At 40.4% G+C, this 26,855-nt stretch overlaps 1 protein-coding gene across 3 annotated transcripts in view; it reads left to right on the top strand.

Moving 5' to 3' along the window:
- Window positions 1-9,161: 9,161 nt before the first annotated feature.
- ABHD5 (abhydrolase domain containing 5, lysophosphatidic acid acyltransferase) overlaps window positions 9,162-26,855 on the top strand; it is a 56,716-nt gene continuing 39,022 nt past the window's right edge. Inside the window, exons 1-2 of one of the 3 annotated variants that reach the window (XM_082412944.1) lie at window positions 9,162-9,366; window positions 15,145-15,195. In XM_082412944.1, the coding sequence (XP_082269070.1) occupies window positions 9,320-9,366; window positions 15,145-15,195 (98 nt within the window). In that variant the 5' untranslated portion in view covers window positions 9,162-9,319. The remainder of the gene's footprint in view (window positions 9,367-15,144; window positions 15,196-26,855) is intronic. The other 2 variants (XM_082412943.1, XM_082412942.1) reach the window with 2 other exon arrangements.

Here is a 26,855-nt window from a genome sequence, read left to right as displayed (position 1 = left end):
TCTCAAGGAATTATTATACTTCAGGTGAGATAGGACCAACCCCAGTGTAAGTTGGTAAGCAAACTAATGAAAATATAACCAATTGCAGCCACTGACTAAGACTCTGATGTTCCTCCAATGCTCTGTGACCAGATTCAGATGTGATGAACAGGAAGGTCTACTGGACTCAAGGAAGGAAAACTGGGCATGTAAGATGGGTTCACTTTTGAGAGTTTAATTATTTTGGTAAATCATTTTAGCATAATCTCATGTTACTGTGTAATTTTTGTTTGAAAGGTTTGTACTGAAAAAACAAATTTTTATTACAAAAAATGATAGATTCAACCTCATATAGACATGTGTCATCACTAAAATTATCCCTTTTGTTTACATACAACTTCCCCCCAAGAAAATAATGCACATATGTACATAAATGATAGTTTAAATGTCTAGTTTTGGGAGACTAATTCATTAATAATACAGAAGTATCAGAGAGCAATATACACATTGCACGTGCTACTGAACTCGGAAGATATTTAATAATAGCCCATATTCCTCACCTGCAGCTGAAGAAATTATAGTAAATCAGAGACTACACAAAAAACAGAGGAGGGTAGCTAAGCAACACATTCAAATTTCAAAGGAGAAAAGCCCTAAATGTAGCTATTAAATGTATTTTCATCAGCACAGCAAAAAAAACTTCATAAACTGATTTGCAGCATCTATTAAAATAAAATAAAAATCCAGAGTAGTAGGTTATATTGCCTAGGTGAAATTCCTGAAGCTCGATATGTGTTGTGAAGCTGCAAGCCATCTCTTCTGGTGCAAGCCTTCCTGGATTACCCGCTCCATTAATCTCTATCAGAAAGTCCCATTTTCTCATAGAAAATTTGCTTAATAATCTGGATTGTGCTTATGTGGGTGTGTTATCACTTTGTGATAATCATTATGATCTGTGCTGTATACTTCAACCTAAAAGAAATCAAGCCTTATGAGACTCACTTTCATAAATCATTACCACATGTGCTTGATCTAATAACCAGGTCTCTGTCTTTCCAGTGCTTAAACGTGCTAATCTATACCCGTGTACCTTTACAGAAGGTTGTTATACCTTTGTCATCCATTGCTTTGTGTATTTTTAGTTGACTTGTGTTTATTCCCTCTTCCCTGTGAAAACTTAATTTCTTGGCCTGCCATCTGCTTTGTATTGATAATTCTCCTACACTGAGATAGAGTAGGCAATGGTGTGTTGGTAAACCAGCTCTCAGAAGAAAAAAAAAAGAGTCCTGATTTGAAGTGATTGCCAATTTCTGGGGTGTAAATACTCCCAATTTCAAAGTCCCGCAAGGTTTAACATCCAGCTCACAAAACTTTTTTTTTTTTTTTTAGAAACAATACCCATAACAATTATTACTTTTTAAAAAATTTATTTATTTATTTATTTTTGGCTGCTTTGGGTCCCCATTGCTGCATGCAGGCCCTCTCTAGCAGCAGCAAGTGGGGGCCACTCCTCGCCGTGGTGCACAGGCTTCTCACTGCGGTGGCCTCTCCCGTTGCGGAGCACGGGCTCTAGGCGCACAGCCCTCAGCATCCCTGGCACGCGGGCTCAGTAGTTGTGGCTTGTGGGCTCTAGAGCGCAGGCTCGGTAGTTGTGGCTCGTGGGCCCAGCTGCTCCACAGCATGTGGGATCCTCCCGGACCAGGGCTCGAACCCATGTCCCCTGCACTGGCAGGCAGATTCCCAACCACTGCGCCACCAGGGAAGTCCACAAAACTCTTGAATATTTAACAGTAGAAGCTTGTGAACCGACAAGAGCCAGCTCCAGCCATACAGGTAAGCAGTAAGGTCTTTGCTAGTTTTGCACTGACTCAGAACAGCGTTTTCTTTAACTGCTTATTCACTTATACCACCACAAAGTTCCCCCAGCTGTGGGCATACAATCATAATATATTTCAGTGTGGAATCAATGATGGGTGAAAATTGTTCCCTCTGTGCATCCCTTCAGAGTTAAAGCTAAATACCAATTTCCTGAATTACTCAGAACCAAGTATTTATTGCATTACAAACAGATATTTCCTACTTGTCAGAAAATGTAATAGAGCCAAGACACCCATTGTTGTTTGTTTTCTGCCATAAGTGCAGACTAAACGGAATGGATATTCAGTAAACTGTTTTACACTGAAGGATGCATTTTCAAAACGGGGAGGGGGTAAATAAACAGGCAACATAAATGTCAGAGGGAATTATGGGTATGAACACCTTCTTTCTACTACTGTATAAACTGGCCCCTGCTAAAAATGTTCAGCGGCATAATAACTACATAGATGAGTTTTGCTCTTGGAAGTTGAAACACAGAAAGGCCACTGACATTTGCAGTGTCAACAATTTGGAGGGCAACATTTTTCCTGGTTTATGAGAATGCCTATTAGTTCAGCATGGACTGATCAGGAAAAACAACTAGAATAAAAGTTAAAAGATGTGGAATAGTGTGAGAAAAATCCTTTCTAAAAACACTGATTCTACTGAAAATAAAAATCTAGGACTCTCCAATTGTAATCAAATGAAGTGGAAGGTGGAGAAAAGGGACACCATTAAAATTCCCTCCCCAGATCATCATGACTTCAAATTTCCTGGGGCCAGGGGACATGACTGCAAATTGAATGCTAGCCCCTCTGGCTTCTTTTCCTCTCTCTCTTTCCTGCCTCCAACGCCAATGGCATTTGAGGTTGAAATTGGACAATCACGTCTATGACTTCCCTCTCTATCCACACTTGGGTTTCCTAAGAAGTCATGAAAAGTATCAGAAACACATTAGAATGGGAACCGGTATAAGCATGGAAATTATTTCAAGGGTTATGCCTACCTGATTTTTGATCACGTTGATGGGGAGATTTGGTCTGCTGTACGGCTGGATACTCACCCACACATCTACCTTTCTAGTGTTGGAACCTCTATAAACCATGGTGACAGAGGAGGGGACAGCATCATGCAACTCTCACTCTATCTCGCTTGTGATCTGTCTCATAGGCGTGCCTGTGCTAATCTTACCTCTCACACCTATCCTTTCCCTACCATTCAGCTCACTTCTTTTTTGCAGTGGTGTGTTTTGAGAGTAGAGTTTCTGATGAAAGTTTTCCTGTTGTTACTGATCCCTATAATAGTGGTGTAAAGACCATCAAGTTATAACCTTTTCACCATTCTCAGTACCTAAGCCAAATGTCATGCTTATCATTAAAGAAAAATGAAAACGAGTATCACAGTTTGGAGTCTGGAGGAAGCAGTCTCTGAGGTAATGTTCAGGGAGTGCCCTCAAGATCACACCTGTGGAAAGGAGGGGGAAAAGTGGGATCCGACAGAGGGAGAAGTTTGAGCCGTGATGTAGGCTAGACAGCCTCAGCCACAGGGAGTTCTGGAGCAGAAATGCCTCATCAGAATCATCTCACTTTGGGTGGAAAGGGTTGGTCCTTTAGTATCTCTACCTCCATCCTTCATTAGACGTGAGCCTTCCTCAGAAGGGCATGACCTTGGTGAGGCGGCTCTCTGTAGCTCATGTGCTCCCTGAAAGGACTGTAAGCTGGGAGCTTTTCCACTGAAACTCCCACAGCATCCGGGGTAATAAGTCCTTCCTTGAAGAGGGGTTTGAGCACTCCATCTCCGTGGGCACCACTACAAATCTCCTAAGCCAGAAAAATACCTATCATCATTCACACATCAGACATCCTTTATAAGAGCATAAGAGGTTACCTAGTATAAGTAGTTCACTTATATGTGGACTCTAAAATGATACAAATGAACTTATTTACGAAACAGAAACAGACTCACAGACAGAAAACAAATTTATGGTTACCAAAGGGAAAAGGGGGGGCAGATAAATGAGGAGATTGGGATTAGCAGATACAAACTACTATACACAAGATAGATAAACAACAAAGTTCTACTGTAGAGCACAGGGAACTATATTCAATATCTTGGAATAAACCATATGAAAAAGAATATATATTCTGTTCACCAGAAATTAATATAACACTGTAAATCAACTATACTTCAATTTAAAAAAAAAATAGGAGAAAGAATAAAGAGGCTACCTAGTAATACATTAAAAACCATTGGTGATTTCAGGACTTCCCTGGTAGTCCAGTGGTTAAGAATCTGCTTTCCAATGCAGGGCACAGGGTTTCGACTCCTGGTCGGGGAAGTAAGATCCCACATGCCGCAGGGGAAGTAAGATCCCACATGCCACAGGGCAACTAAGCCCATGCGCCGCAACAAAGAGCCCGTGCGCAGCAATGAAAATCCTGCATGCCGCAACTAAGACCCGACACAGCCAAAAATAAAATAAATAAATATTTTTTAAAAACTAAAAAAAACCATTGGTGATTTCAACAAATGATGTTGGAACAACTGGATATCCATAGGCAACTAACAAAAACTCTTGACCCAAACCTCTCACCTTATACAAATATTAACTCAAAATGGATCATGGACTTAAATGTAACATGTTAAACCATACAACTTTTAGAAAAAGACAAAGGAGGAAATCTTCAAGACCTCAGGTTAGGCAAATAATTCTTAGACAACACCAAAAGCATAAGCCATAAAACAAATCAATACATTGGATTTCATTAAATTAAAAAATGTTTTCTCTGCAAAAGCCCATGTGAAGAGGATAAGAAGACAAGCTGCATATGGGAGAAAATATTTGCAAACCACGTATCTGACAAAGGATTAGTCGCTAGAGAATATTAAAAATTCTCAAAACTTAATAGTTAGAAAATGGGCAAAAGACATACATGAACAGACATTTCATTGAAAAGAACATACATATGGCAAATTAGCATGTGAAATGACGCTCAGCATCACTAGTCATCAGGGAAATGCAAATTAAAACCACAATGGGGGGCTTCCCTGGTGGCGCAGTGGTTGAGAATCTGCCTGCTAATGCAGGGGACACGGGTTCGAGCCCTGGTCTGGGAAGATCCCACATGTCGCGGAGCAGCTGGGCCCGTGAGCCACAACTACTGCGCCTGTGCATCTGGAGCCTGTGCTCCGCAACAAGAGAGGCCGCGATAGTGAGAGGCCCGCGCACCGCGATGAAGAGTGGCCCCACTTCCCGCAACTAGAGAAAGCCCTCGCACAGAAACGAAGACCCAACACAGCCAAAATAAATAAATTAATTTAAAAAAAAAAACCACAATGGGACACTACTACTGGTCTATCAAGATGGCTAAAATAAAAAATAGAGACAACACCAAATGTTGGTGAGGATACAGAGAAATTAGATCAATTACATTTTGCTGTTGGGAACAGAAAATGGTACAGCCATTCTGGAAAATAATTTGGTGGTTTCTTTAAAAAATCTAAATATGCAACTATCATGTGACCGGCAATTACAGTCCTGGGCAATTATCCCACAAAAATGAAAAACTTAGGTTTACACAAAAACCTGTGCACAAACGTCTATGCCAGCTTTATTTGTAATATCCAAAAATACTGGAAACCACCCAGATGTCCTTCAACAGGTGACTGATTAAACTAACTGTGGAAAACTACTCAGCTCTAAAAAGGAATGAACTATTCTATTGGTTCACTTGACAACTTTAATGAATCTCCAGGGAATTATGCTGAGAGAAAAAAGTCAATTTCAAAAGGTTATACATTGTATGATTCCATTTATATAACTGTGGGGGAGGGGAAGGTCCTGGCCTTTCTCATGTGCATATAGAGGCATATAAAAGGAGGTTCCCTTCAGTATTCTAATAGAAAAAAAAGAAAAGAAAAATTAATGAGAATGCCTATGATTAAATAAATTCCAGTACCCCCATAATATGAAATACTGTGGTAGCAATTAAGAAAAATGAGGTAAATCTATATGCACTAATATGGAAAGCTCTCCAGAGCATATGTAGAAAAAGCAAAATCCATGAAATTGCCAAAAGTTGGTTCTTTGAGACTAATAAAATTGATAAATTCTTAGCTAACTGACCAGGGGAAAAAAAGAAAGTGCAAGTGAACAATATCAGGTTTGAAAAGAGGTTATCACTACAGAGCCTAACAACATTAGAAAGGTAATTAGGCAACATTACAAAGAGCTTATGCCAATAAATTTGACAACTTAGGTACAAAAAGACAAAGTATTCTACATTTTAAACAGGTAACTCTCAAACTATTTTCCATTTGGTGGAACTGCCAACCCTTCATGCTTTACTCCAGACTTTAACATCCGTCTCCTCATCAAACTCCTATCCTCACCCTCCACACACACTTTGAAAACAACAACTTGGAACCACAGGACATCAGATGGGACCGTGGGAATTGTCTGGTCTCAAACTCTCATTTTCATAAATCTAGATCTTGCTGTCCAGCATGGTAGCATTAGCCACATGTGGCTTTTTAAAGTTAAATTAATTAAAATGAAAAATTCGGTCACACTAGCCACATTTCAAGTGCTCTGTAGATACATGTGACTCACGGCTACTATACTGGAAAGTGGGGATTTAGAACGTTTCCATGATTGCAGAAAGTTCTAGCGGACAGGGCTGCTCAAGAGCTTTGTTATTTAAAGTGTGGTCTGCTGACTGGCGGCCGGAACACAGGCATTACTGGGAGCCGGTTAGAACTACAGAATCTCAGGCACCACTCCAGACCTACAGAGGCTGAATTTGCCATTTAACAAGATCCACAGGAAGTGTGGATGCAGGTTAGAGTCTGAGAAGCCCTAATCATGTGATTCCAAACCTCCCCAGGTCATACAGCTGACTGGTATCCAGCTCTTCCCTTGATCCAGCTACCATTTCCCCTTACTATCCCATGTCCTTATTATTTCCCCGCCACACTTGCTTTCTTACTCCGTTTAATCACAGCACTTTATCAACATTTACAGGGCAGCAAGGCCATCGAAGTCCTCAGAAAACCCTTCAGGCCCTTATCCTCATTCTGGTTTGCAAGTGCTAGCCTGGCAGCCTTGTGATAAAGGCCCAGCCCTCTCTGACAGCCGTGGTGGTGTTCAGCATTTCTCCTGGAGAACCACTGTTGAAGGGCTAGAAATTAAAGCCAACCTTGACACCAGTGGGGCACCAGTCATCAACTTCTATGGTACACTGGTATAATGGTGGTATAATGGTCTTGGTGGTATAACAGCAGCATTAGTTCTTTGGACGCCACAGCCCTGGGGTAGAGCAGGCAGAGCAGGCTATGAATTTGCCTTGATGAGTGTCACATCTGACCATCTGATGAGAGAGAGAGTTCAAAGTAGGCGCAAGTGATCCCCCAACATAAGTACCGCTTAATCAAAGTAACTGGTTAGTACGTCATCAAAAAGAAGTGGATTTGGAAAGAGGGCACCAGGTTGGCCTGGAACTCTGGGAGGTGTGCTCTCAGGGCACCACCAAAGTACAGGGAGGTAGTGATGGAGAAGGTCTGGCCAAGCAGTGACTGAGGGTGGTGTAGGAGGGGCTGTCCAGGTACAGGTTGCATCAAAAGATGTTGGTCTCACTGTTTCCCAAGAAGACACAGTCCAGGAACTCCAGGGTGGTGTGGCAGTCACAGTGGAGCAGCAGGCGTTCCTCCACTGCTGGCAGCACCCAGGGGCTGGGTGATACCAGCTTGGACTTCCTGCCATAGTCAAGGACAGCTCCTCCACCAGCAGCAAAGTGAAGCCTGGGCAGAGATATCCCCAGAGTTGGGGAAGATCATGAAATCCCATAGCCCTATGCACTGCTCTGTCAGTTTCTGGATAAACTCCAGCATTGGATCAATGATTTTTTTTTTTAACTGTGCAGCAGCCATAGGCATCTATGAGAGTGGGCTCCAGGTCCACAAAGTCTTGAGGGTGCATACTTGCCGGTCCAAGTTTCTGAAGGTGCTGCAGGAGTTGCTGCCATATTCTTAGGTTTTGATACTGGACTCAGTACCACAGGGCTGGGACTGTACTCCATGCAGTAGAGTCCTCAATTACCTGTCTGGCCCATATAGAAAGAGGTGCCCCCACTATGGATATGGTCTGATAGGTGGAGATAGTCGAGAGTCAGTTTCTGCAGACACACTGCAAGTCTCTGGCAACACCGTGAATTCCTGGAACGGTGTTTTCACATGTCCTAGTCTTCCCTAACATACTTATGAATTGGATCAAATACAATAAGAATATTTATTAGGTATTGCTATGCCCAAGGGATTATGAGTTGCCTTTTTTCCTCCCTAAATCCCAGAAGACACCATCCCTATCCTCAAGGAACTTCCAGTGTAGTTGGAAGAATACTGATTAATGTCCATTGAAAAGCCCCAACAACTAGACAAAGCTGAGAATCTGAGTGTCAGATGAGTGATAGAAACTGTCTGGGTTAGGGGGGGCTCAGAGGAGAGAAAAAGAGGCTGCAGAGAGGGAGGAGAGTTAGGGAAGGAGAGGGATGAACTGCGTCTAAAATAAAGGATAATATATTAGCGTAGGCTCCGTAAAGGAGCGAGCCCTACTTCAATCCATTGTTTCTAAGCGCCTAGAACAGAGTGGGGACATAGTAGGCAAACCGTAAATACAAATGAATGAATGGCAGGAAGTGATATAAATACAAAAGCAGGTAGTGTCTGACGGTTAAAAGACTTGAAAACAGGTCAAGAAATGTTGATATTTACATTAGTGATGTCCTCTCAAGAACTCTAAGTACCTAAACGCTGACTCTTTACTCTCCTCCCGTGTGTACACAGCGCGGGGTGGATGGGAGTTGCTGGTTTTGGTCACTACAGTAACTCCAGGGTCTGGAGTAGTGTGTCCCGCACATCAGTGAATATCAACTGACTAAAGGGTCCTGTGAGTCGCCCTCTCCCCTAGGCCACCCACCTGCGAGGAAGGGCCGGCGGCAGGCCACACAGCTCCTCCATTACAGCATTTCCATTCGCTATTGCAGCATCTATCAAATACTAGATGGGCTCTTTCAGGGCAAGGTCGCGCCTCATTCCCCAGGGAACTGCTAGGTGCCTGTCCAGTGCCCAGCACCTGACAATCAGTATCAGCGGACGATGCATTAATACGGTCATTACTGAAGTTAGTTACCACCTAACTCTGCCGGGGGAATCTCACCGGTTCCTCCAAGTTGACTGCCCCGCCTAGCGCCCTCACCCGAGCGCATCGGACGGGAGGACGCATGCGTGACTGGTGGATGGTTGGGGGGTGGGGAGGGGGCAGGATGGCCCGGCACGCGCAGGCGCGGCCGCAGCGCCCGGTCACGCGAGGGGGCGGCCGACGCCTACGCGGGCGGAGGCCTTAAGGGCGGCGGCCGGTCCCGACCTCCCAGTCGGCCTGTCAGCCGGCTTGGAAGTACGGCCGGAAGCTCGCGCGGCGACGGTGGCCATGGCGGCAGAGGAGGTGGAGGTGGACTGTGCGGACGCTAGTGAGAAGTAAGTGCGGCGGGGGCTGCGTCAGGCTCGGGCGCGCGGGCAGCGCCGAGGACTCTTTAACTCGCCCGGCGGCTCTGTCGTCCGGCCCCGGCGCGAATCCGCCCGGCGCCGGGAGGAGAAGCCCTGGCCTCGCTCTGCCCTCGGCGGGCGCCCTTCGGGTCTGAGTGTGACCCACGCAGCGCCGGGAGGCCGCTTGACCCCCCGCGCGGAGGGGCCGCCGCGGGGTCGTGTCAGCGGCTCGGCGGGGTGGGCGGCAGGGCTGACCCGGCACTCAGTCCGGGCTGGTCGTCCGCTGAGGTCTCCTTCCGGGCAGAGACGGCTGCGGACCACAGCCCTGCCCCAGCGCGGCCCGCGAGTGCTGACCGGCGTCCCTGCACCTGACTCGAGTCACGGGAAACGGCTGAGTCACTCTGTCCACTTCCGAGCGCGGCTTCGGACCTCAGGTACGCGCTGTGCTCGGTCCAGCCCGGGGCGAGAACGAAAGTGCCACCCGGCCGAGCGTCTCGGGAGCCTGAGGAAGGGGCGGCGCTTCCTCGGGACAGTGTTGGATGGCGAGCCCAGGTTCACCCCAGAAGCCGCGGGAGGGATGGGGATGTCGGGGAAAGGAGGAGCCCAGAATGGGGGAAAGGGGCTGGGGGAGTGAGTCTGTAGCTTGAGCTTTCAGAAAACGTTTAATTTACAGATATTTTATAGAAAGAAAATTAACACGATATGGGTAGCAAGTTCAGAGTCAATCTCTGAAATGGAGATCTTCCTTTGCTTCCAAGTGTTCTGGCGTTACTGGAGAGATGTGTGCGTTTGCTTCTCAGAAGACACATATGTGTAGGAAACTTTATGGAAGTGGGGGGACAGATGTCTAATTAGAAGCTTTTTTTTTAATTTTTATTTTATTGAAGTGCAGTTGATTTACTATGTTGTGTTAGTTTCAGGTGTACAGCAAAGTGATTCAGTCAGTGCATATATATATATATATATATATATATATATTCTTTTCGGATTTTTTCCATTATAGGTTATTACAAGATATTGAATATAGTTCCTTGTGCCATACAGTAGGTCCTGTTGTTTATCTATTTTATATATAGTGGTGTGTATCTGGTTATCCCAAACTCCTAATTTATCCCTCCCCCCTTCCCTTTTGGTAATAAGTTTGTCTTCTGTGTCTGAATCTGTTTCTGTTTTGTAAATAAGTTAATTTGTATCATTTTTTTTAGGATTCCACGTGTAAGTGGCATCATGTGATAGTTGTTTTCCTCTGATTTAGTTCACTTAGTATGATAATCTCTAGGTCCATCCATGTTGCTGCAAACGGTCATATTTCATTAGTTTTTATGGCTAATATTCCATTGTGTGTGTGTGTGTATATACACACACACATGTATATATATACCACATTTTCTTTATCCATTCATCTGTTGATGGACATTTAGGTTGCTTCCGTGTCTTCCAGCACTTGTAAATAGTGCTGCTGTGAACATCGGGGTGCATGTATCATTTCAAATTTGAGTTTTCATCTTTTCTGGATATATGCCCAGGAGTGGGATTGCTGGGTCATATGGTAGCTCTATTTTTAGATTTTTAAGCAGTCTCCATACTGTTTTCCATAGTGGCTGCACCAATTTACATTCCCATCAACAGTGTAGGAGGGTTCTAATGGGAAGCTTTTTGATATACAGATATACTATGTTTTTATTATTCTTTTCTACATGTAACTTCATGCACTTGGCAGTAGATGAATAGCAGTTAATTAGTGGAAAAATTAAATTGCTATGAACATTATTGCCATATTTCTCAAGCCCAGTCATTCAGATTGGAAAGTAAATAAACTTCTATGCTACCCCCCATATATGTTTGACAACAATTCTTTTTCAGATGTCGGGAGAAATTAGCATATGAAACATAACCTAAATGACAGAAAGGAATATAAAGTATCATGATAGACAGGGGTATTTGGAAAGATGACAGAGGGGAAAAGTTGTGAAATATTAGAAACTAGGTTCTTCCCTTGAGTTATGTTTATATGATGAATAGGTCCATTATTTTGGTTTGTTGATGAACTTCCTTGTTGAGGTAAGATGCTGCAGGCCGTGTGAATACAAGTCGGAAGCTGTTAGCTTGTTACCCTCTCCTTTGTCACAACGTTTTTGGCTCTCAGATTGCTTTTAGGAGGACTCTTTGGCCTCCATGTTGTTGTGGGACTTGGGAGTCCAGGGCACAACGGTGAAAGGAATTCGTGGTTTTGGGTGATAGCAGGAGGTCACTGGGGACAGACTACAAACTATCGTTAGCAGCTAACCAGCCACAGTCCCTTGTTAGAGGTGGGCCTCCTTGGTGCTCTTGGCGGTACACTTGAGCAATGTCCAGTGTACAAACTGGTATGGCATTGTGAACTGTACCAAGCAAGTACCTGTTGCTGCTGGGTGTTCCCTAATGTGTTCATATTAAACCTTAAGGTCGACCCTGTGTGCTAGATATTACTGTTTCCATTTTTCAGGTGGAACTGCAACTGGGACTGCTGCTAGCACCCCACCAGCAAGTAGCAGGGATGGATTGGAGGCCCCTAGGTATCTGGATTTAGTCTAAGGAGCTTTCCCATATCTCTGCTGCCTCTCACCGCGATTGGGCCTACTAGGATGTTTGGTTCATGTTTCTTTTGCTTATTCCACTGATACTTCGTTATTTAATCCTTCATTGATACAGAGCTCACTTTAAAATTTTTTTTTAAATTGGTTAATCAACAGTAGAACTATCCCAAGAGCCAAGTGGATTGTGGGAAAACTGAAGTCTTTGAATCAAGTTCCCTATTCTCAAGACATATCAGATTTATATGGGGCGATGACATTAACAAAGGAAACAATTATAAAAAAGGTCATCTGAAGGCTTTTTGGAGTATATGATTCTTGTTGTTTCCTTGTTAGTGAAGACAGGCATGCCTGGGAGCCATTTGGCTTTCAACATCTAACCCTTTTCAGTTGTAATACAGTTGAGAAAGCAATATGTAACAGGAGTTGGGTAGACTTCTGTGAATTGCTGCAAGGTTGTTCCAGAGAATAATTAAGTATCAGTTGAGTTTAGAGGAAGGCTGTCACGGAATTGCTGAGTTGCAGAGTAGACCACAGAGTAGCAGTTTGCAGTGGTGGTCCAGAGTTATTACTAAATTTTCAGGAATTTTGCCAACCATTGGCATCTTGAAATCAGTCATGGTGGTAGTACTTACACCATGGAAATCATCAAATAGTAATAAATAAGGGATTTTTTTTCCCCTCCAGTGGGTTTGCACTACTGGATTTCATTAGAGTTTTACTGTATTTCTTTGCCTTGGAAGTAAGATAGAGAAGTCCACTCTCCTATCTTTTAAAAGACTTCTAAGATCAGTGACTCCTCTCTGTTGCCATCTCTCCTTTCCAAATCGTTACCTCCTGACTTCTTAAACATCACGGAACTTCTCAGTGCCACATCCCAGTGGGCTTTTATTTTTCTCAATACTTATCTTTCTTGGGTCCTTTTTAGTGTTTGATGCTAAAGATAGCTACTCCCTTTTGAGACTTCTAGCGAATGTCTGATAAGAGCCATCTTCCGACATTTTGCTTCTTGTCTTACCTGAGATCCCTAGTTAGTTTTATTTGTCCCCCCACCCCATTCTCTAAATGGAGTCATTCTCCAATCTGTCTCCATCTGTGTTTTCATTTTTGCCTTGTTTACTCACACTCCTTTTAACTATCCTGTCTGTGGAGAGGGCTGAAATCTCCTCAGGATGGAGCGTTCTTCAGTACTCTAGTGATGTTTCTAATTGTGTGCCAAATGTTTGCAACTGATTCCTTAAATGTAACAAGTCCAGACCAGAATCTCATTTGCACCTCCTTCCCCTGAACTAACAATACAAAAAGCTCAGTTCTTCCCCTTGACTTCCTATTTTTGTTAGGGCACTTCGGTATTTAGTTTCTTCTGGTCATCCAGATTAAGAACTGTGGCACTGGCTTCCCACTCCCCCTCCCCTGCCTTCATTGCTCCAAATACCAACTCCTTTACCACGTCCAGTAGATTTTAAGTGAAACATCACCTTTCCATTCCCACTGTCACCTGGGGGCCACCTGGTTCAGATCCCCGTTATTCCCTTTTCTGATTTATTGCAGGCTTTAGTAATATGTTCTGTCCCTATGCTTTCAGTGTAATTTATTCATTACTTTCACAACCCCAAGAGGCACAGTCTTGCTTGTAGCACAGCCACACACAGTGGCTTTATTATATGTCCTCAGCCTGACTTCAGAGCCCTTTACAGGCAGCATGGCTCCTGTCTTTGAAGTCTTATTTCCTCCCTGTGCACTGGGCTCTAGCCAAGCTGTGTCTTTCATTGTTTCCTAAACATGTTTCTTGCTCACTTCCCATTTCCCCATGACTTGGTTCAAGTTGTTTTCTCTGACCCAAAATAGATTGTCATCTCCCTTCTCTAAAGGTCCATGGTATTTTCCAAAACTTTCTTCATGGCATCTCCACCATGTCTTGTAGTATAGTTTTTCTATATTTGTTTTGTCAGCTCATTGAGGACAAAGCTTTTGTCTTATTCAAATGTCTGATAGAACCTAAAAGGGCATTACAAATAGAAAGCTTCAATACATTTTTAAGAATTAAACACTTCAACTATTGTAAACTTAGGCTGACACAAATATTAAGATCAAAAACCTAGTACTTGATTATTCATTTTGCAGTTTGTGATTTAAATTTTTTAATCCTAAAGTATCCAGAGGACATCAATAGATATATTCATAAGAAATTCAAAGTTTGAACTTGACTAGGATGAGTTTGAGCCATTAGGATCATGAACTTATTTAAATTATATTGGAGGGGTTGGGAATATGATTCTTTTCCTTGACCTTGGATGAACCAACAGGGAACCATGCTTCACTGTTTTGCCTGTTCTCCAAAATGCCAGTTACAGACCAGCAAATGCAGATTTCATTCCTGTGACAAAGAACTTAACAAAAGATTGTTAAGTCCCATGGACGGTACACTTAGTAAAAACAACACTGAATAATACATTTCAGAATCAAATGTGTCTCTGAATGAGTCCCTAAAGTCTGTATTATTTATAATAGCCATTCAGAAACATTGTTTAGTTAGATTTTTAGTCTGATTTCACAATTCTATAATCTCTCACTCCTGATCATGAATCATAAAAAAAAATTGTATAGAAAGATGATTTTATTAAAACTTATTATTCAGTTTGAGACTTAGAATTTTTAGTTTTTATTTTCTTTATCTAGTGGATGAACTTATTTTGGAATTAACACAAAATGTCACTTGGATTTATTAAACAATGTAAATCTAAAAGTACACATGTAGTTTCTCTAATTATGTATGTTGGATGATGATGTGTCTGATTCTAGAATGGCTTGTTTACTGTGTGCGAGAAGGTAGGAAACAATTGGGGGAAAATATTACCATCACATGGCTATGTCTAAAACACCAATTCTCCAACTCTAGGTCTTTAAAAGTCACAGGTTAGGACAGTAATGTTTAAAAGTTGTATAAAAATTTCTTAAAAAATAGAAAAAAAAATAGTAAAAAAAGTAAAAGTTACAGGTTAGAAATGAAAAATAGTTAAAAGAATGCTAATTAATGTGTTAAAATATACTAGAGGGCCTGTGTTGTCATTGGTCTAATGGTTATGATAATTTGAATCACTAGTATTATTTATTTAAAATAAAATGGCATGTTCATCACTTAAACTATGATTGTGTGAGACATACTCTATTTTTTTTTTTTCTTCCTCTTTTCCAGGATAGGATTTAAGAAGTCATTTCCCAGGAAAGAAGGTCTTTATTTACCCAAGTGTGTTATCATTTTCAGCTTGGAAGTTTTCAGTCATTCATTGGTTGAGGAATTATTTCAGAGGAATGTGTATATTCATATGTCTAATAAATTTGGATATTTATAATAAAATCAAAACCTCATAGTTTCTCTAAATGAGGTAGACTACTGTGCGTAGAGTGCTTAGAATAGCTTATAGAGAGCAGTAATAAACATAGTTTTTCTCTCTTGACAGTACCAGTATAGGGATGGAGGCCATTTTAAACAAAATTGTAATATAATGAAATCCTCTTTACTTATAACCTAATTAGAAATGTTATTTAAGTGGCCAAGAGTGTGTGGAAATTGACCAGACTTCTGTATATTTTCTTCAGAATACTTTGAAACCTCTTTCACTGTTTCACAATATTTACAGATTGTGCAAATCAGATTTAGTAATACTATAGATAGTCAAATGCCTTAGAGAACAAAACAGGAATTACTAGCCAATTTACATGTTGATGTCCTAGGATACAAGTACAATGTTAATGATATTTTTTTTTACAAAAGATTGCATAGAGAGTTAAGGGAGGACTTCCCTGGTGGCGCAGTGGTTAAGAATCCGCCTGCCAATGCAGGGGACACGGGTTCGATCCCTGGTCCGGAAAGATCCCACATGCCGCGGAGCAGCTAAGCCCGTGTGCCACAACTACTGAGCCTGTGCTCTAGAGCCCGCAAGCCACAACTGCTGAAGCCCGTGCACCTAGAGCCACAACTACTGAAGCCCATGCGCCTAGAGCCCGTGCTCCGCAACAAGAGAAGCCACCGCAGTGAGAAGCCAGTGCATCGCAACAAAGAGTAGCCCCCGCTCGCCGCAACTAGAGAAAGCCTGCGCGCAGCAACAAAGACCCAGCACAGCCAAAAATAAATAAATTAATTTTTAAAAAAGGGAAAAAAAATTCAGTTTTATCTCTCAAACTCGGGATACTTAAAATCACATTCTTAAGTTAATAAACTCTGTTAATATGCTAAGCACATCCTGTTTGGCTTTCCTTACAGTTGCCACCTTTAGTGTAGTGTTTTAAATAAAGCTTTTCTTACTCAGAAGTCTGCTCACTAAAAAGATTCCTTATGTCTGTTACAGGTTGTAAAGCAAGATTATTTAGTTTTTTGATAAGATGCTTTAGGGCTTGGATCGTCAGCCTTCCTAATGAGGTCAGTTCTCAACAGATGGACAGTGTAGAAAACCTTTTGGTGCACATTGATAAGCCTTCCTGATGCCATAGATAGATACAGTTCCTGTAGTGAATGGCTTATATTGCGATTGACACTTTTCTTCTCTTTTGAAGTTAGGGCCTCAGCAGTGTATGATGGTGTTTATTGTTTATCTGCTTAAATAAATTAGAGAAGTTAATTTTTGCTTTTCTGTGTATTTTCCAAAGTTCTGAGGAGGCAGCCCTGTATCTTGTTCACTGTATTATGGCCATGGTAAATTTAATTTTTACTTTGGTTTTTGTGACCTCAGAAGTATGGCTGGATATCTGACGAACTTCAGTCTGTGTCCTTATTTCCAATCTCATGTCCTTAGTTCCAGTCTTCCACACACTAAGCCTAGAAATGCAGAACAACACTGAACGGCATAGGAGATTTTGTGGAAGAGGCAGAGGGTTTCTTTGAAGATGAGGTCAATTTACCCCAAAGACAGGAAGTGAGGTTGGATGGGTGTTTTAGAGCAGGGGTCCGCAACACCCGGGCTGCGGACCGGTACCGCACAGCAGGAGGTGAGCGGTGGACCAGTGAGCGAAGCTTCATCTGCCGCTCCTCATTGCTCACATTACCGCCTGAACCGCCCCCCACCACCCGGTCCGTGGAAAAATTGTCATCCACGAAACTGGTCCCTGGTGCCAAAAAGGTTGGGGACCACTGTTTCAGGGGGTTGAAGCAATAGAGGTTGCAAGCTAAGGTGTGGGAACTCAGTGAACAAAGGGTGATAAACTAAAGGGTGGAAGAGATAGACCCTTGCTTTTCACTCTTTAAAAAATGTTCCTTTGAACCTACTATGTGCTAACACTCAATCCTGTAGAATAACTCTAAGAAAGAAGTAAAGGCAGTTTATATAAAACATTGTCATCTGGTTAAGGCAAAAACCGATTAGATAGAAACATTATCGTGGCTTAGGGGAGAGAGGTATCTTTACAGTTCCGTTAACAGTGAAAATAAAATACTTTACTATGTTTTGTTAAATGTAGAGTTTTCAGTTTAAATATACTTTAGAAAAGCTCCACTTTAAAAAAAAAATTATCTATTTTGAAGAAAAAGCTGCTGTAAAAACTTGGAGAGTATTGGTGCCTCTTGTGGTTGAAGAGCCCTAATTTTTAATGTAATACAGTAGCCTTGCAAACATAAAAACATTGTTTTGCCCCTTCTCTTTGAGTTAAGCCCATCACTAGGAGGCAAAATGCATAGACAAGACAATCCTATCCTTTGAAAGTTGGTTTTGTGATGAGTGGTAAATAGGTGGAGGTAGGCATGATTCCTGTATTACCAGCTGATACATCACATTTTAAACTCTAGTGCCTTGTGCATAGTAGGTATTCAGAGACTGAATTTTGTTTTACTATTATTTTTTTTGAAGACTGAAACAAAGATTGCATTTGTATTTTCTCTGCCCCAACATGTCTGTGATGTAAGTGGGAACAGTAGTAGGTTATAGTTCATTTCACTTTTATTTGTTGTACTGACCTCTGATTCTCTTTGGCCAAGAACTGTGCTATTATTTGAGGGATATTTGTTGAAAAAAGTTGGTGAGATTGAGTTGTAAGTAACTTCCTGTTGGTACTAGTTCATATATTTGTGGCCGAACATAGATATTGATGACCATGTTGTCAAGGACTTTTTTTATTTTAAGTTCCAAAGATCATGAGATTCTTTCCTTTTAGTTGCCTGTAAACTGCTGTTTTCAACAATTGAAAAAATTGTTGAATAAATTGAAAATTTCATTGCTGAAGACTTGAGTTGTTTTTCCTTGATAATTTGTAAATAGTTTATATATTTATAATAAACTAATAGTAGTAATGTTTTCTATTATCTTGATACCTTGATAATAAGTTACAGGTAACATTTGTCAGAGATGCCTAGAGGTCTTATCTCCTGTTAATTCAGAAGATTTGAAACTGGCAGCAGAGAACATTAGACTAGAGCCTTATTATAATGTAGGCTATTATGGATCTTCTATCATTCTTTTTTTATTATTGAGGCATAATTGACATATACCATATATTTGTTTCAGGGGTATAATATAATTTGATATTTTTATATATTGCAAAATGATCATTCCAGTAAGTCTAGTTAACCATGCATAGTTACAGAATTTTTTTTCTTGTGATGAGAACTTTCTAGATTAACTCTCTTAGCAACTTTCAAATATGCAGTACAGTATCAACTATAGTCACCATGCTGTACATTACATCCGCATGACTTACTTTTTTTATAACTGGAAGTTCTTACCTTTTGACCCCCTTCACCCATTTTACCCATTTTCTACCTCTGGCAACCACCAGTTTGTTTTATCTCTGAGTTTATTGTTGTTGTTGAAAGATTCCACATATAAGTGAGATCATACGAATTTGTCTTTCTCTGCTTATTTCACTTAGCATAATACCCTCTAGGTTCATCCATGTTGTGCAAATGGTAATATTTCATTCTTTTTTATGGTTGAATACTATTCCATTATGTATATATTTTGTGTATTTTACACATTTTCTTTATCCATTTATTTGTTGATGGACACTTAGGTGTTTTTTCCATATCTTGGCCATTGTAAATAATGCTTCAGTGAACATGGGGGTGCATATATCTTTTCAAGTTACTTTTTTTGTTTTCTTCAGATACATACCCAGAAGTGGAATTGCTGGATCCTATGGTAGTTTTATTTTTTGAGGAACCTTCATACTGTTTTCTATAATGACTGCACCATTATACATTTCCACCAGCAACAGTGTGCAGGGGTTCCCTTTTCTCCATATCCTCTCTAACACTTGTTATTTCTCATCTTTTTGGTAATAGCCATTCTAACCAGTGTAAGGGAATATTTCATTGTGGTTTTAATTTACATTTCCCTGATGTTACTGATGTTGAGCATCTTTTCATGTGTGTTGGCCATCTGTATGTCGTCTTTGGCAAAAAGTCTATTCAGATCCTCTGCCCATTTTTTAATTGGACTGTTTTTTTGCTATTGAGTTGTATGAATTCTTTACATATATATATATATTTTTTTTAATTAATTTATTTTTGGCTGCATTGGGTCTTCGTTGCTGCACGCAGGCTTTCTCTAATTGTGGAGAACGGGGACTACTCTTTGTTGCGGTGTGCAGGCTTCTCGTTGGCTGTGGCTTGTTGCGGAGCACAGGCTCTAGGCACGCGGGCTTCAGTAGTTGTGGCATGCTGGCTCAGTAGTTGTGGCCCATGGGCTCTAGAGCGCAGGCTCAGTAGTTGTGGCGCACGGGCTTAGTTGCTCTGCAGCATGTGGGATCTTCCCAGACCAGGGCTCAAACCCATGTCCCCTGCATTGGCAGGCAGATTCTTAACCACTGCGCCACCAGGGAAGCCCATATATTTTGGATATTAACCTCTCATCAAATTTATGATTTGCAAATACTCCCTCCCATTCAGTAGGTTGCCTTTTTATTTTGTTGATGGTTTCCTTTGCTGTGTAGAAGCTTTTTAGTTTGATGTAGTCCCACTTATTTATTTTTGCTTTTGCTGTCTTTGCATTTGGTGTCAGATTCAAAATATCCTCAAGACCATTTTCAAGTAGCTTACTGTTTTCTTCTAGGAGTTTTATGCTTTCAGGTCTTAGATTCAAGTCTATAATCCATCTTGAGTGTATGATACAAGATAGTGGTTGAGTTTCATTCTTTTTCACGTTGCTCTCCAGTTTTCCCAGCACTGTTGATGAAAGAGACCATCCTTTCCCCATTGAATAGTCTTGGCTCCTTTGTTATAAATTAACTTATATATGTGTGGGTTTATTTCTGAGCTCTTTGTTCTGTTGCCTTGATCTGTGTTTGTGTTTTTATGCCAGCACCATTACTATTTCAATTGCTATAGCTTTGTAATATAGTTTGAAATCAGAGAGTGTTAATCCTCCAGGTTTGTTCTTCTTCCTTAAGACTGCCTTGGCTATTTGGGGTCTTTTGTGGTACCATACAAATTTTAGAATTGTTCTATTCCTGTGAAAAAATGGCATTGGAATTTTGATAGGGTTTGCATTGAATCTGTAGATTGCTTTGGGTAATATGGACATTTTCACAATATTCTAACAATCCACGAGCATGAAATATCTTACCATTTCTTTGTGTCTTCTTCCATTTCCTTCATCAGTGTCTTACAGTTTTCAGTGTACAGGACTTTTAACCTCCTTAGTTAACTTTATTCCTAGTTATTTTATTCTTATTGATGCACTTGTAAATGGGACTGTTTTCTTAATTTCTCTTTCTGATACTTCATTATTAGTGTATAGAAATGTAACAGATTTCTGTATATTGATTTTTTTTTTTTTTTAATTATTAGCACCTTTAATTATTATTTATTTATTTAGACTGTGTTGGGTCTTCGTTTCTGTGCGAGGGCTTCGTCTAGTTGCGGCAAGCGGGGGCCACTCTTCATCGCGGTGCGCGGGCCTCTCACTATCGCGGCCTCTCTTGTTGCGGAGCACAGGCTCCAGACGCACAGGCTCAGTAGTTGTGGCTCACGGGCCCAGTTGCTCCGCGGCATGTGGGATCTTCCCAGACCAGGGCTCGAACCCGTGTCCCCTGCACTGGCAGGCAGACTCTCAACCACTGCGCCACCAGGGAAGCCCTGTATATTGATTTTTGTATCCTGCAACTTTACTGAACTTATTTATTAGTTCTAACAGTTTTTTATTTCTATTTTTTGGTGGAGTCTTTATTGTTTCTTATATATTACACCATGTCATCTGCAAATAGTGGCAGTTCTTCTTTTCCAATTTGGATGTCTTTTATTTCTTTTTCTTGCCTAATTGTGCTGGCTATGACTTCTAATACTATGTTGAATAGAAGTGGCAATACTGGGCATCCTTGCCTTCCTCCTAATCTTAGAGGAAACGCTTTCAGGTTTTCGCCATTAACTGTGATGTTGGCTGTGGGCTTGTCATATATGGTCTTTGTTATGTTGAAGTATGTTCCCTCTGTACCAACTTTGTTGAGACTTTTTTTTTATCATAAATGGATGATGAATTTTGTCAAATGCCTTTTCTGTATCTATTGAGGTGATCATATGATTTTTTTAAACATCTTTATTGGAGTATAATTACTTTACAATGTTGTGTTAGTTTCTGTTGTATTACAAAGTGAATCAGCTATATGTATACATATATCCATGTATGCCCTCCCTCTTGTGTCTCCCTCCCACCCTCCCCATCCCACCCCTCTAGGTGGTCACAAAGCACTGAGCTGATCTCCCTGTGCTATCAGGCTGCTTCCCACCAGCTATCTATTTTACATTTGGTAGTGTATATATGTCCATGCCACTCTCTCACTTTGTCCCAGCTTACCCTTCCCCCTCCCCGTGTCCTCAAGTCCATTGTCTACGTCTGTGTCTTTATTCCTGTCCTGCCCCTAGGTTCATCAGAACCGTTTTTTTTTGATTCCATATATATGTGTTAGCATACGGTATTTGTTTTTTTCTTTCTAACTTACTTCACTCTGTATGACAGACTCTGGGTCCATCCACCTCACTACAAATAACTCAATTTCGTTTCTTTTTATGGCTGAGTAATATTCCACTGTATATATGTGCCACATCTTCTTTATCCATTCTTCTGTCAGTGGATACTTAGGTTGCTTCCATGTCCTGGCTATTGTAAATAGTGCTGCAGTGAACATTGTGGCATATGTCTCTTTTTGAATTATGGTTTTCTCAGGGTACATGCCCAGTAGTGAGATTGCTGGGTCATATGGTAGTTCTATTTTTAGTTTTTTAAGGAACCTCCATACTGTTCTCCATAATGGCTGTATCAATTTACATTCCCACCAACAGTGCAAGAGGGTTCCCTTTTCTCCACACCCTCTCCAGTATTTATTGTTTGTAGATTTTTTGATGATGGCTATTCTGACTGGTGTGATACCTCACTGTGGTTTTGATTTGCATTTCTCTAATGATTAGTGATGTTGAGCATCTTTTCATGTGTTTGTTGGCAATCTGTATATCTTTTTTGGGGAAATGTCAGTTTAGGTCTTCTGCCCATTTTTGGATTGGGTTGTTTGTTTTTTTAACATTGAGCTGCATGAGCTGCTTGTATATTTTGGAGATTAATCCTTTGTCAGTTGCTTCGTTTGCAAATATTTTCTCCCATTCTGACGGTTGACTTTTCGTCTTGTTTATGGTTTCCCTTGCTGTGTAGAAGCTTTTAAGTTGCATTAGGTCCCGTTTATTTATTTTTGTTTTTATTTCCATTTCTCTAGGAGGTGGGTCAAAAAGGATCGTGCTGTGATATATATCATAAAGCGTTCTTCCTATGTTTTCCTCTAACAGTTTTATGGTGGCTGGCCTTACATTTAGGTCTTGAATCCATTTTGAGTTTATTTTTGTGTATGGTGTTAGGAAGTTTCTAATTTCATTCTTTTACATGTAGCTGTCCAGTTTTCCCAGCACCACTTATTGAAGAGGCTGTCTTTTCTCCATTGTATATTCTTGCCACCTTTATCAAAGATAAGGTGACCATATGTGTGTGGGTTTATCTCTGGGCTTTCTATCCTGTTCCATTGATCTATATTTCTGTTTTTGTGCCAGTACTATACTGTCTTGATTACTGTAGCTTTGTAGTATAGTCTGAAGTCAGAGAGCCTGATTCCTCCAACTCTGTTTTTCTTTCTCAGGATTGCTTTGGCTATTCAGGGTCGTTTGTGTTTCCATACAAATTGTAAAATTTTTTGTTCTAGTTCTGTACAGAATGCCATTGGTAGTTTGATAGGGATTGCATTGAATCTGTAGATTGCTTTGGGTAGTGTAGTCATTTTCACAATGTTGATTCTTCCAATCCAAGGCCATGGTATGTCTCTCCATCTATTTGTATCATCTTTAATTTTCTTTCATCAGTGTCTTATAATTTTCTGCATACAGGTCTTTTACCTCCTTAGGTAGGTTTATTTTGGGGTATTTTGTTCTTTTTGTTACAGTGGTGAATGGGATAGTTTCCTTAATTTCTCTTTCTGATCTTTCATTGTTAGTGTATAGGAATGCCAGGGATTTCTGTGCATTAATTTTGTATCCTGCAACTTTACCAAATTCATTGATTAGCTCTAGTAGTTTTGTAGTGGCATCTTTAAGATTTACTATGTATAGTATCATGTCATCTGCAAACAGTGACAGTTTTGCTTCTTCTTTTCCAATTTGGATTTCTTTTATTTCTTTTTCTTCTCTGATTGCTGTGGGTAAAACTTTGAAAACTATGTTGAATAGTACTAATGAGAGTGGGCACCCTTGTCTTGTTCCTGATCTTAGAGGAAATGGTTTCAGTTTTTCACCATTGAGAACGATGTTGGCTGTGGGTTTGTCATATATGGGCTTTATTATGTTGAGGTAGGTTCCGTCTGTGCCTACTTTCTAGAGAGTTTTTATCATACATGGGTGTTGGATTTTGTTGAAAGCTTTTTCTGCATCTATTGAGGTGATCATATGGTTTTTATCCTTCAGTTTGTTAATATGGTGTATCACATTGATTGATTTGCATATATTGAAGAGTCCTTGCATTCCTGGGATAAACGCCACTTGATCATGGTGTATGATCCTTTTAATGTGCTGTTGGATTCTGTTTGCTAGTATTTTGTTGAGGATTTTTGCATCTGTGTTCATCAGTGTTATTGGCCTGTAGTTTTCTTTTTTTGTGACATCTTTGTCTGGTTTTGCTATCAGGGTGATGATGGCCTTGTAGAATGAGTTTGGGAGTGTTCCTCCCTCTGCTCTGTTTTGGAAGAGTTTCAGAAGGATGGGTGTTAGCTCTTCTCTAAAAGTTTGATAGAATTCACCTGTGAAACCATCTGGTCCTGGGCTTTTGTTTGTTGGAAGATTTTTAATCACAGTTTCAATTTCAGTGCTTGTGATTGGTCTGTTCATATTTTCTATTTCTTCCTGGTTTACTCTCGGAAGGTTGTGCTTTTCTAAGAATTTGTCCATTTTTTCCAGGTTGTCCATTTTATTGGCATATAGTTGCTTGTAGTAATCTCATGTTCCTTTATTTCTGCAGTGTCAATTGTTACTTCTCCTATTTCATTACTAATTCTGGTGATTTGAGTCTTTCCCTTTTTTTCTTTATGAGTCTGGCTAATGGTTTATCAATTTTGTTTATCTTCTCAAAGAACCAGCTTTTAGTTTTATTGATCTTTGCTATTGTTTTCTTCATTTCTTTTTCATTTATTTCTGATTTGATCTTTATGATTTCCTTCCTTCTGTTAACTTTGGGGTTTTTTTGTTCTTCCTTCTCTGATTGCTTTAGGTGTAAGGTTAGGTTGTTTATTTGAGATTTTTCTTGTTTTTTGAGGTAGGACTGTGTTGCATAAACTTGCCTCATAGAATTGCTTTTGCTGCATCCCATAGGTTTTGAGTCATCATGTTTTTGTTGTCATTTGTTTCTAGGTATTTTTTGATTTCCTCTGATTTCTTCAGTGATCTCTTGGTTATTTAGTAACATATTGTTTAACCTCCAGGTGTTTTTATTTTTTACAGTTTTTTTCACATAATATCTAGTCTCATAGCATTGTGGTTGGAAAATATACTTGATACGATTTCAGTTTTCTTAAATTTACCAAGGCTTGATTTGTGACCCAACATATGATCTATCCTGGAGAATGTTCCATGAGCACTTGAGAAGAAAGTGTATTTTATTGTTTTGGGGTGGAATGTCCTATAAATACTAATTAAGTCCATCTGGTTTAATGTGTCATTTAAAGCTTGTGTTTGTCTATTTTCATTTTGGATGATTTGTCCATTGGTGGAAGTGGGTTGTTAAAGTCTATTTCCCCTTTTATGGCTGTTATTGTGTTACTATGATTGTGTTACTGTTGATTTCCCCTTTTATGGATGTTAGCATTTGCCTTATGTATTGAGGTACTCCTATCTTGGGTGCATAAATATTTACAATTGTTATATCTTCTTCTTGGATTGACCCCTTGATCATTACATAGTGTTCTTCTTTGTCTCTTGTAATAGTCTTTATTTTAAAGTCTGTTTTGTTTGATATGAGAATTGCTACTCCAGCTTTCTTTTTATTTCCATTTGCATGGAGTATCTTTCTCCATCCCCTCACTTTAAGTCTGTATGTGTCCCTAGGTCTGAAGTGGGTCTCTTGTAGACAGCATATATATGGGTCTTGTTTTTGTGTCCATTCAGCCAGTCTGTGTCTTTTGGTTGGAGCATTTAGTCCATTTACTTTTAAGGTAATTATCGATATGTATGTCCCTGTTGCCATTTTCTTAATTGTTTTGGGCTTGTTTTTGTAGGTCTTTTCCTTCTTGTGTTTTCTGCCTAGAGAAGTTCCTTTAGCATTTGTTGTAAAGCTGGTTTGGTGATGCTGAACTCTCTCAGCTTTTGCTTGTCTGTAAAGGTTTTAATTTCTCCATTGACTCTGAATGAGATCCTTGCTGGGTAGAGTAATCTTGGTTGTAGGTTTTTCCCTTTCATCACTTTAAATATATCCTGCCACTCCCTTCTGGCTTGCAGAGTTTCTGCTGAAAGATCAGCTGTTAAACTTATGGGGATTCCCTTCTATGTTATTTGTTGCTTTTCCCTTGCTGCTTTTAATATTTTTTCTTTGTGTTTAATTTTTGATAGTTTGATTAATATGTGTCTTGGCGTGTTTTTCCTTGGATTTATCCTGTATGGGACTCTCTGTGCTTCCTGGGCTTGATTGACTATTTCGTTTCCCATGTTAGGGAAGTTTTCAACTGTAATCTCATCAAATATTTTCTCAGGCCCTTTCTTTTTCTCTTTTTCTTCTGCGACGCCTATAATTCGAATGTTGGTGTGTTTAATGTTGTCCTAGAGGTCTCTATGACTGTCCTCCATTCTTTTCATTCTTTTTTCCTTATTCTGCTCTGTGGCAGTTATTTCCACTATTTTATTTTCCAGGTCACTTCTCTGTTTTCTGCCTCAGTTATTCTGCTATTGATTCCTTCTAGAGAATTTTTAATTTCGTTTATTGTGTTGTTCATCATTGTTTGTTTGCTCTTTAGTTCTTCTAGGTCCTTGTTAAACGTGTCTTGTATTTGCTCCATTTCCTTTCCAAGATGTTGGATCATCTTTACTATCATTATTCTGAATTATTTTTCAGGTAGACTGCCTATTTCCTCTTCATTTGTTTGGTCTGGTGGGTTTTTACCTTGCTGCTTCAACTGCTGCGTATTTCTCTTTCTTCTCATTTTGTTTAACTTACTGTGTTTGGGGTCTCCTTTTCACAGCCTGCAGGTTTGTAGTTCGCATTGTTTTTGGTGTCTGTCCACAGTGGGTGAGGTTGGTTCAGTGGCTTGTGTAGGCTTCCTGGTGGAGGGGACTGGTGCCTGTGTTTTGGTGGGTGGGGCTGGATCTTGTCTTTCTGGTGGGCAGGGCCACGTCTGGTGGTGTGTTTTGGGGTGTCTGTGAACTTAGTATGACTTCAGGCAGCCTCTCTGCTAATGTGTGGTGTTGTG

Source organism: Balaenoptera physalus (genome assembly GCF_965194825.1).
Source record: "Balaenoptera physalus genome assembly, chromosome: 11".
NCBI classification, from domain to species: domain Eukaryota; kingdom Metazoa; phylum Chordata; class Mammalia; order Artiodactyla; family Balaenopteridae; genus Balaenoptera; species Balaenoptera physalus.
The sequence above is the reverse complement of the archived record's forward strand: the minus strand, read 5'-3'. Positions and strand labels throughout refer to the sequence as shown.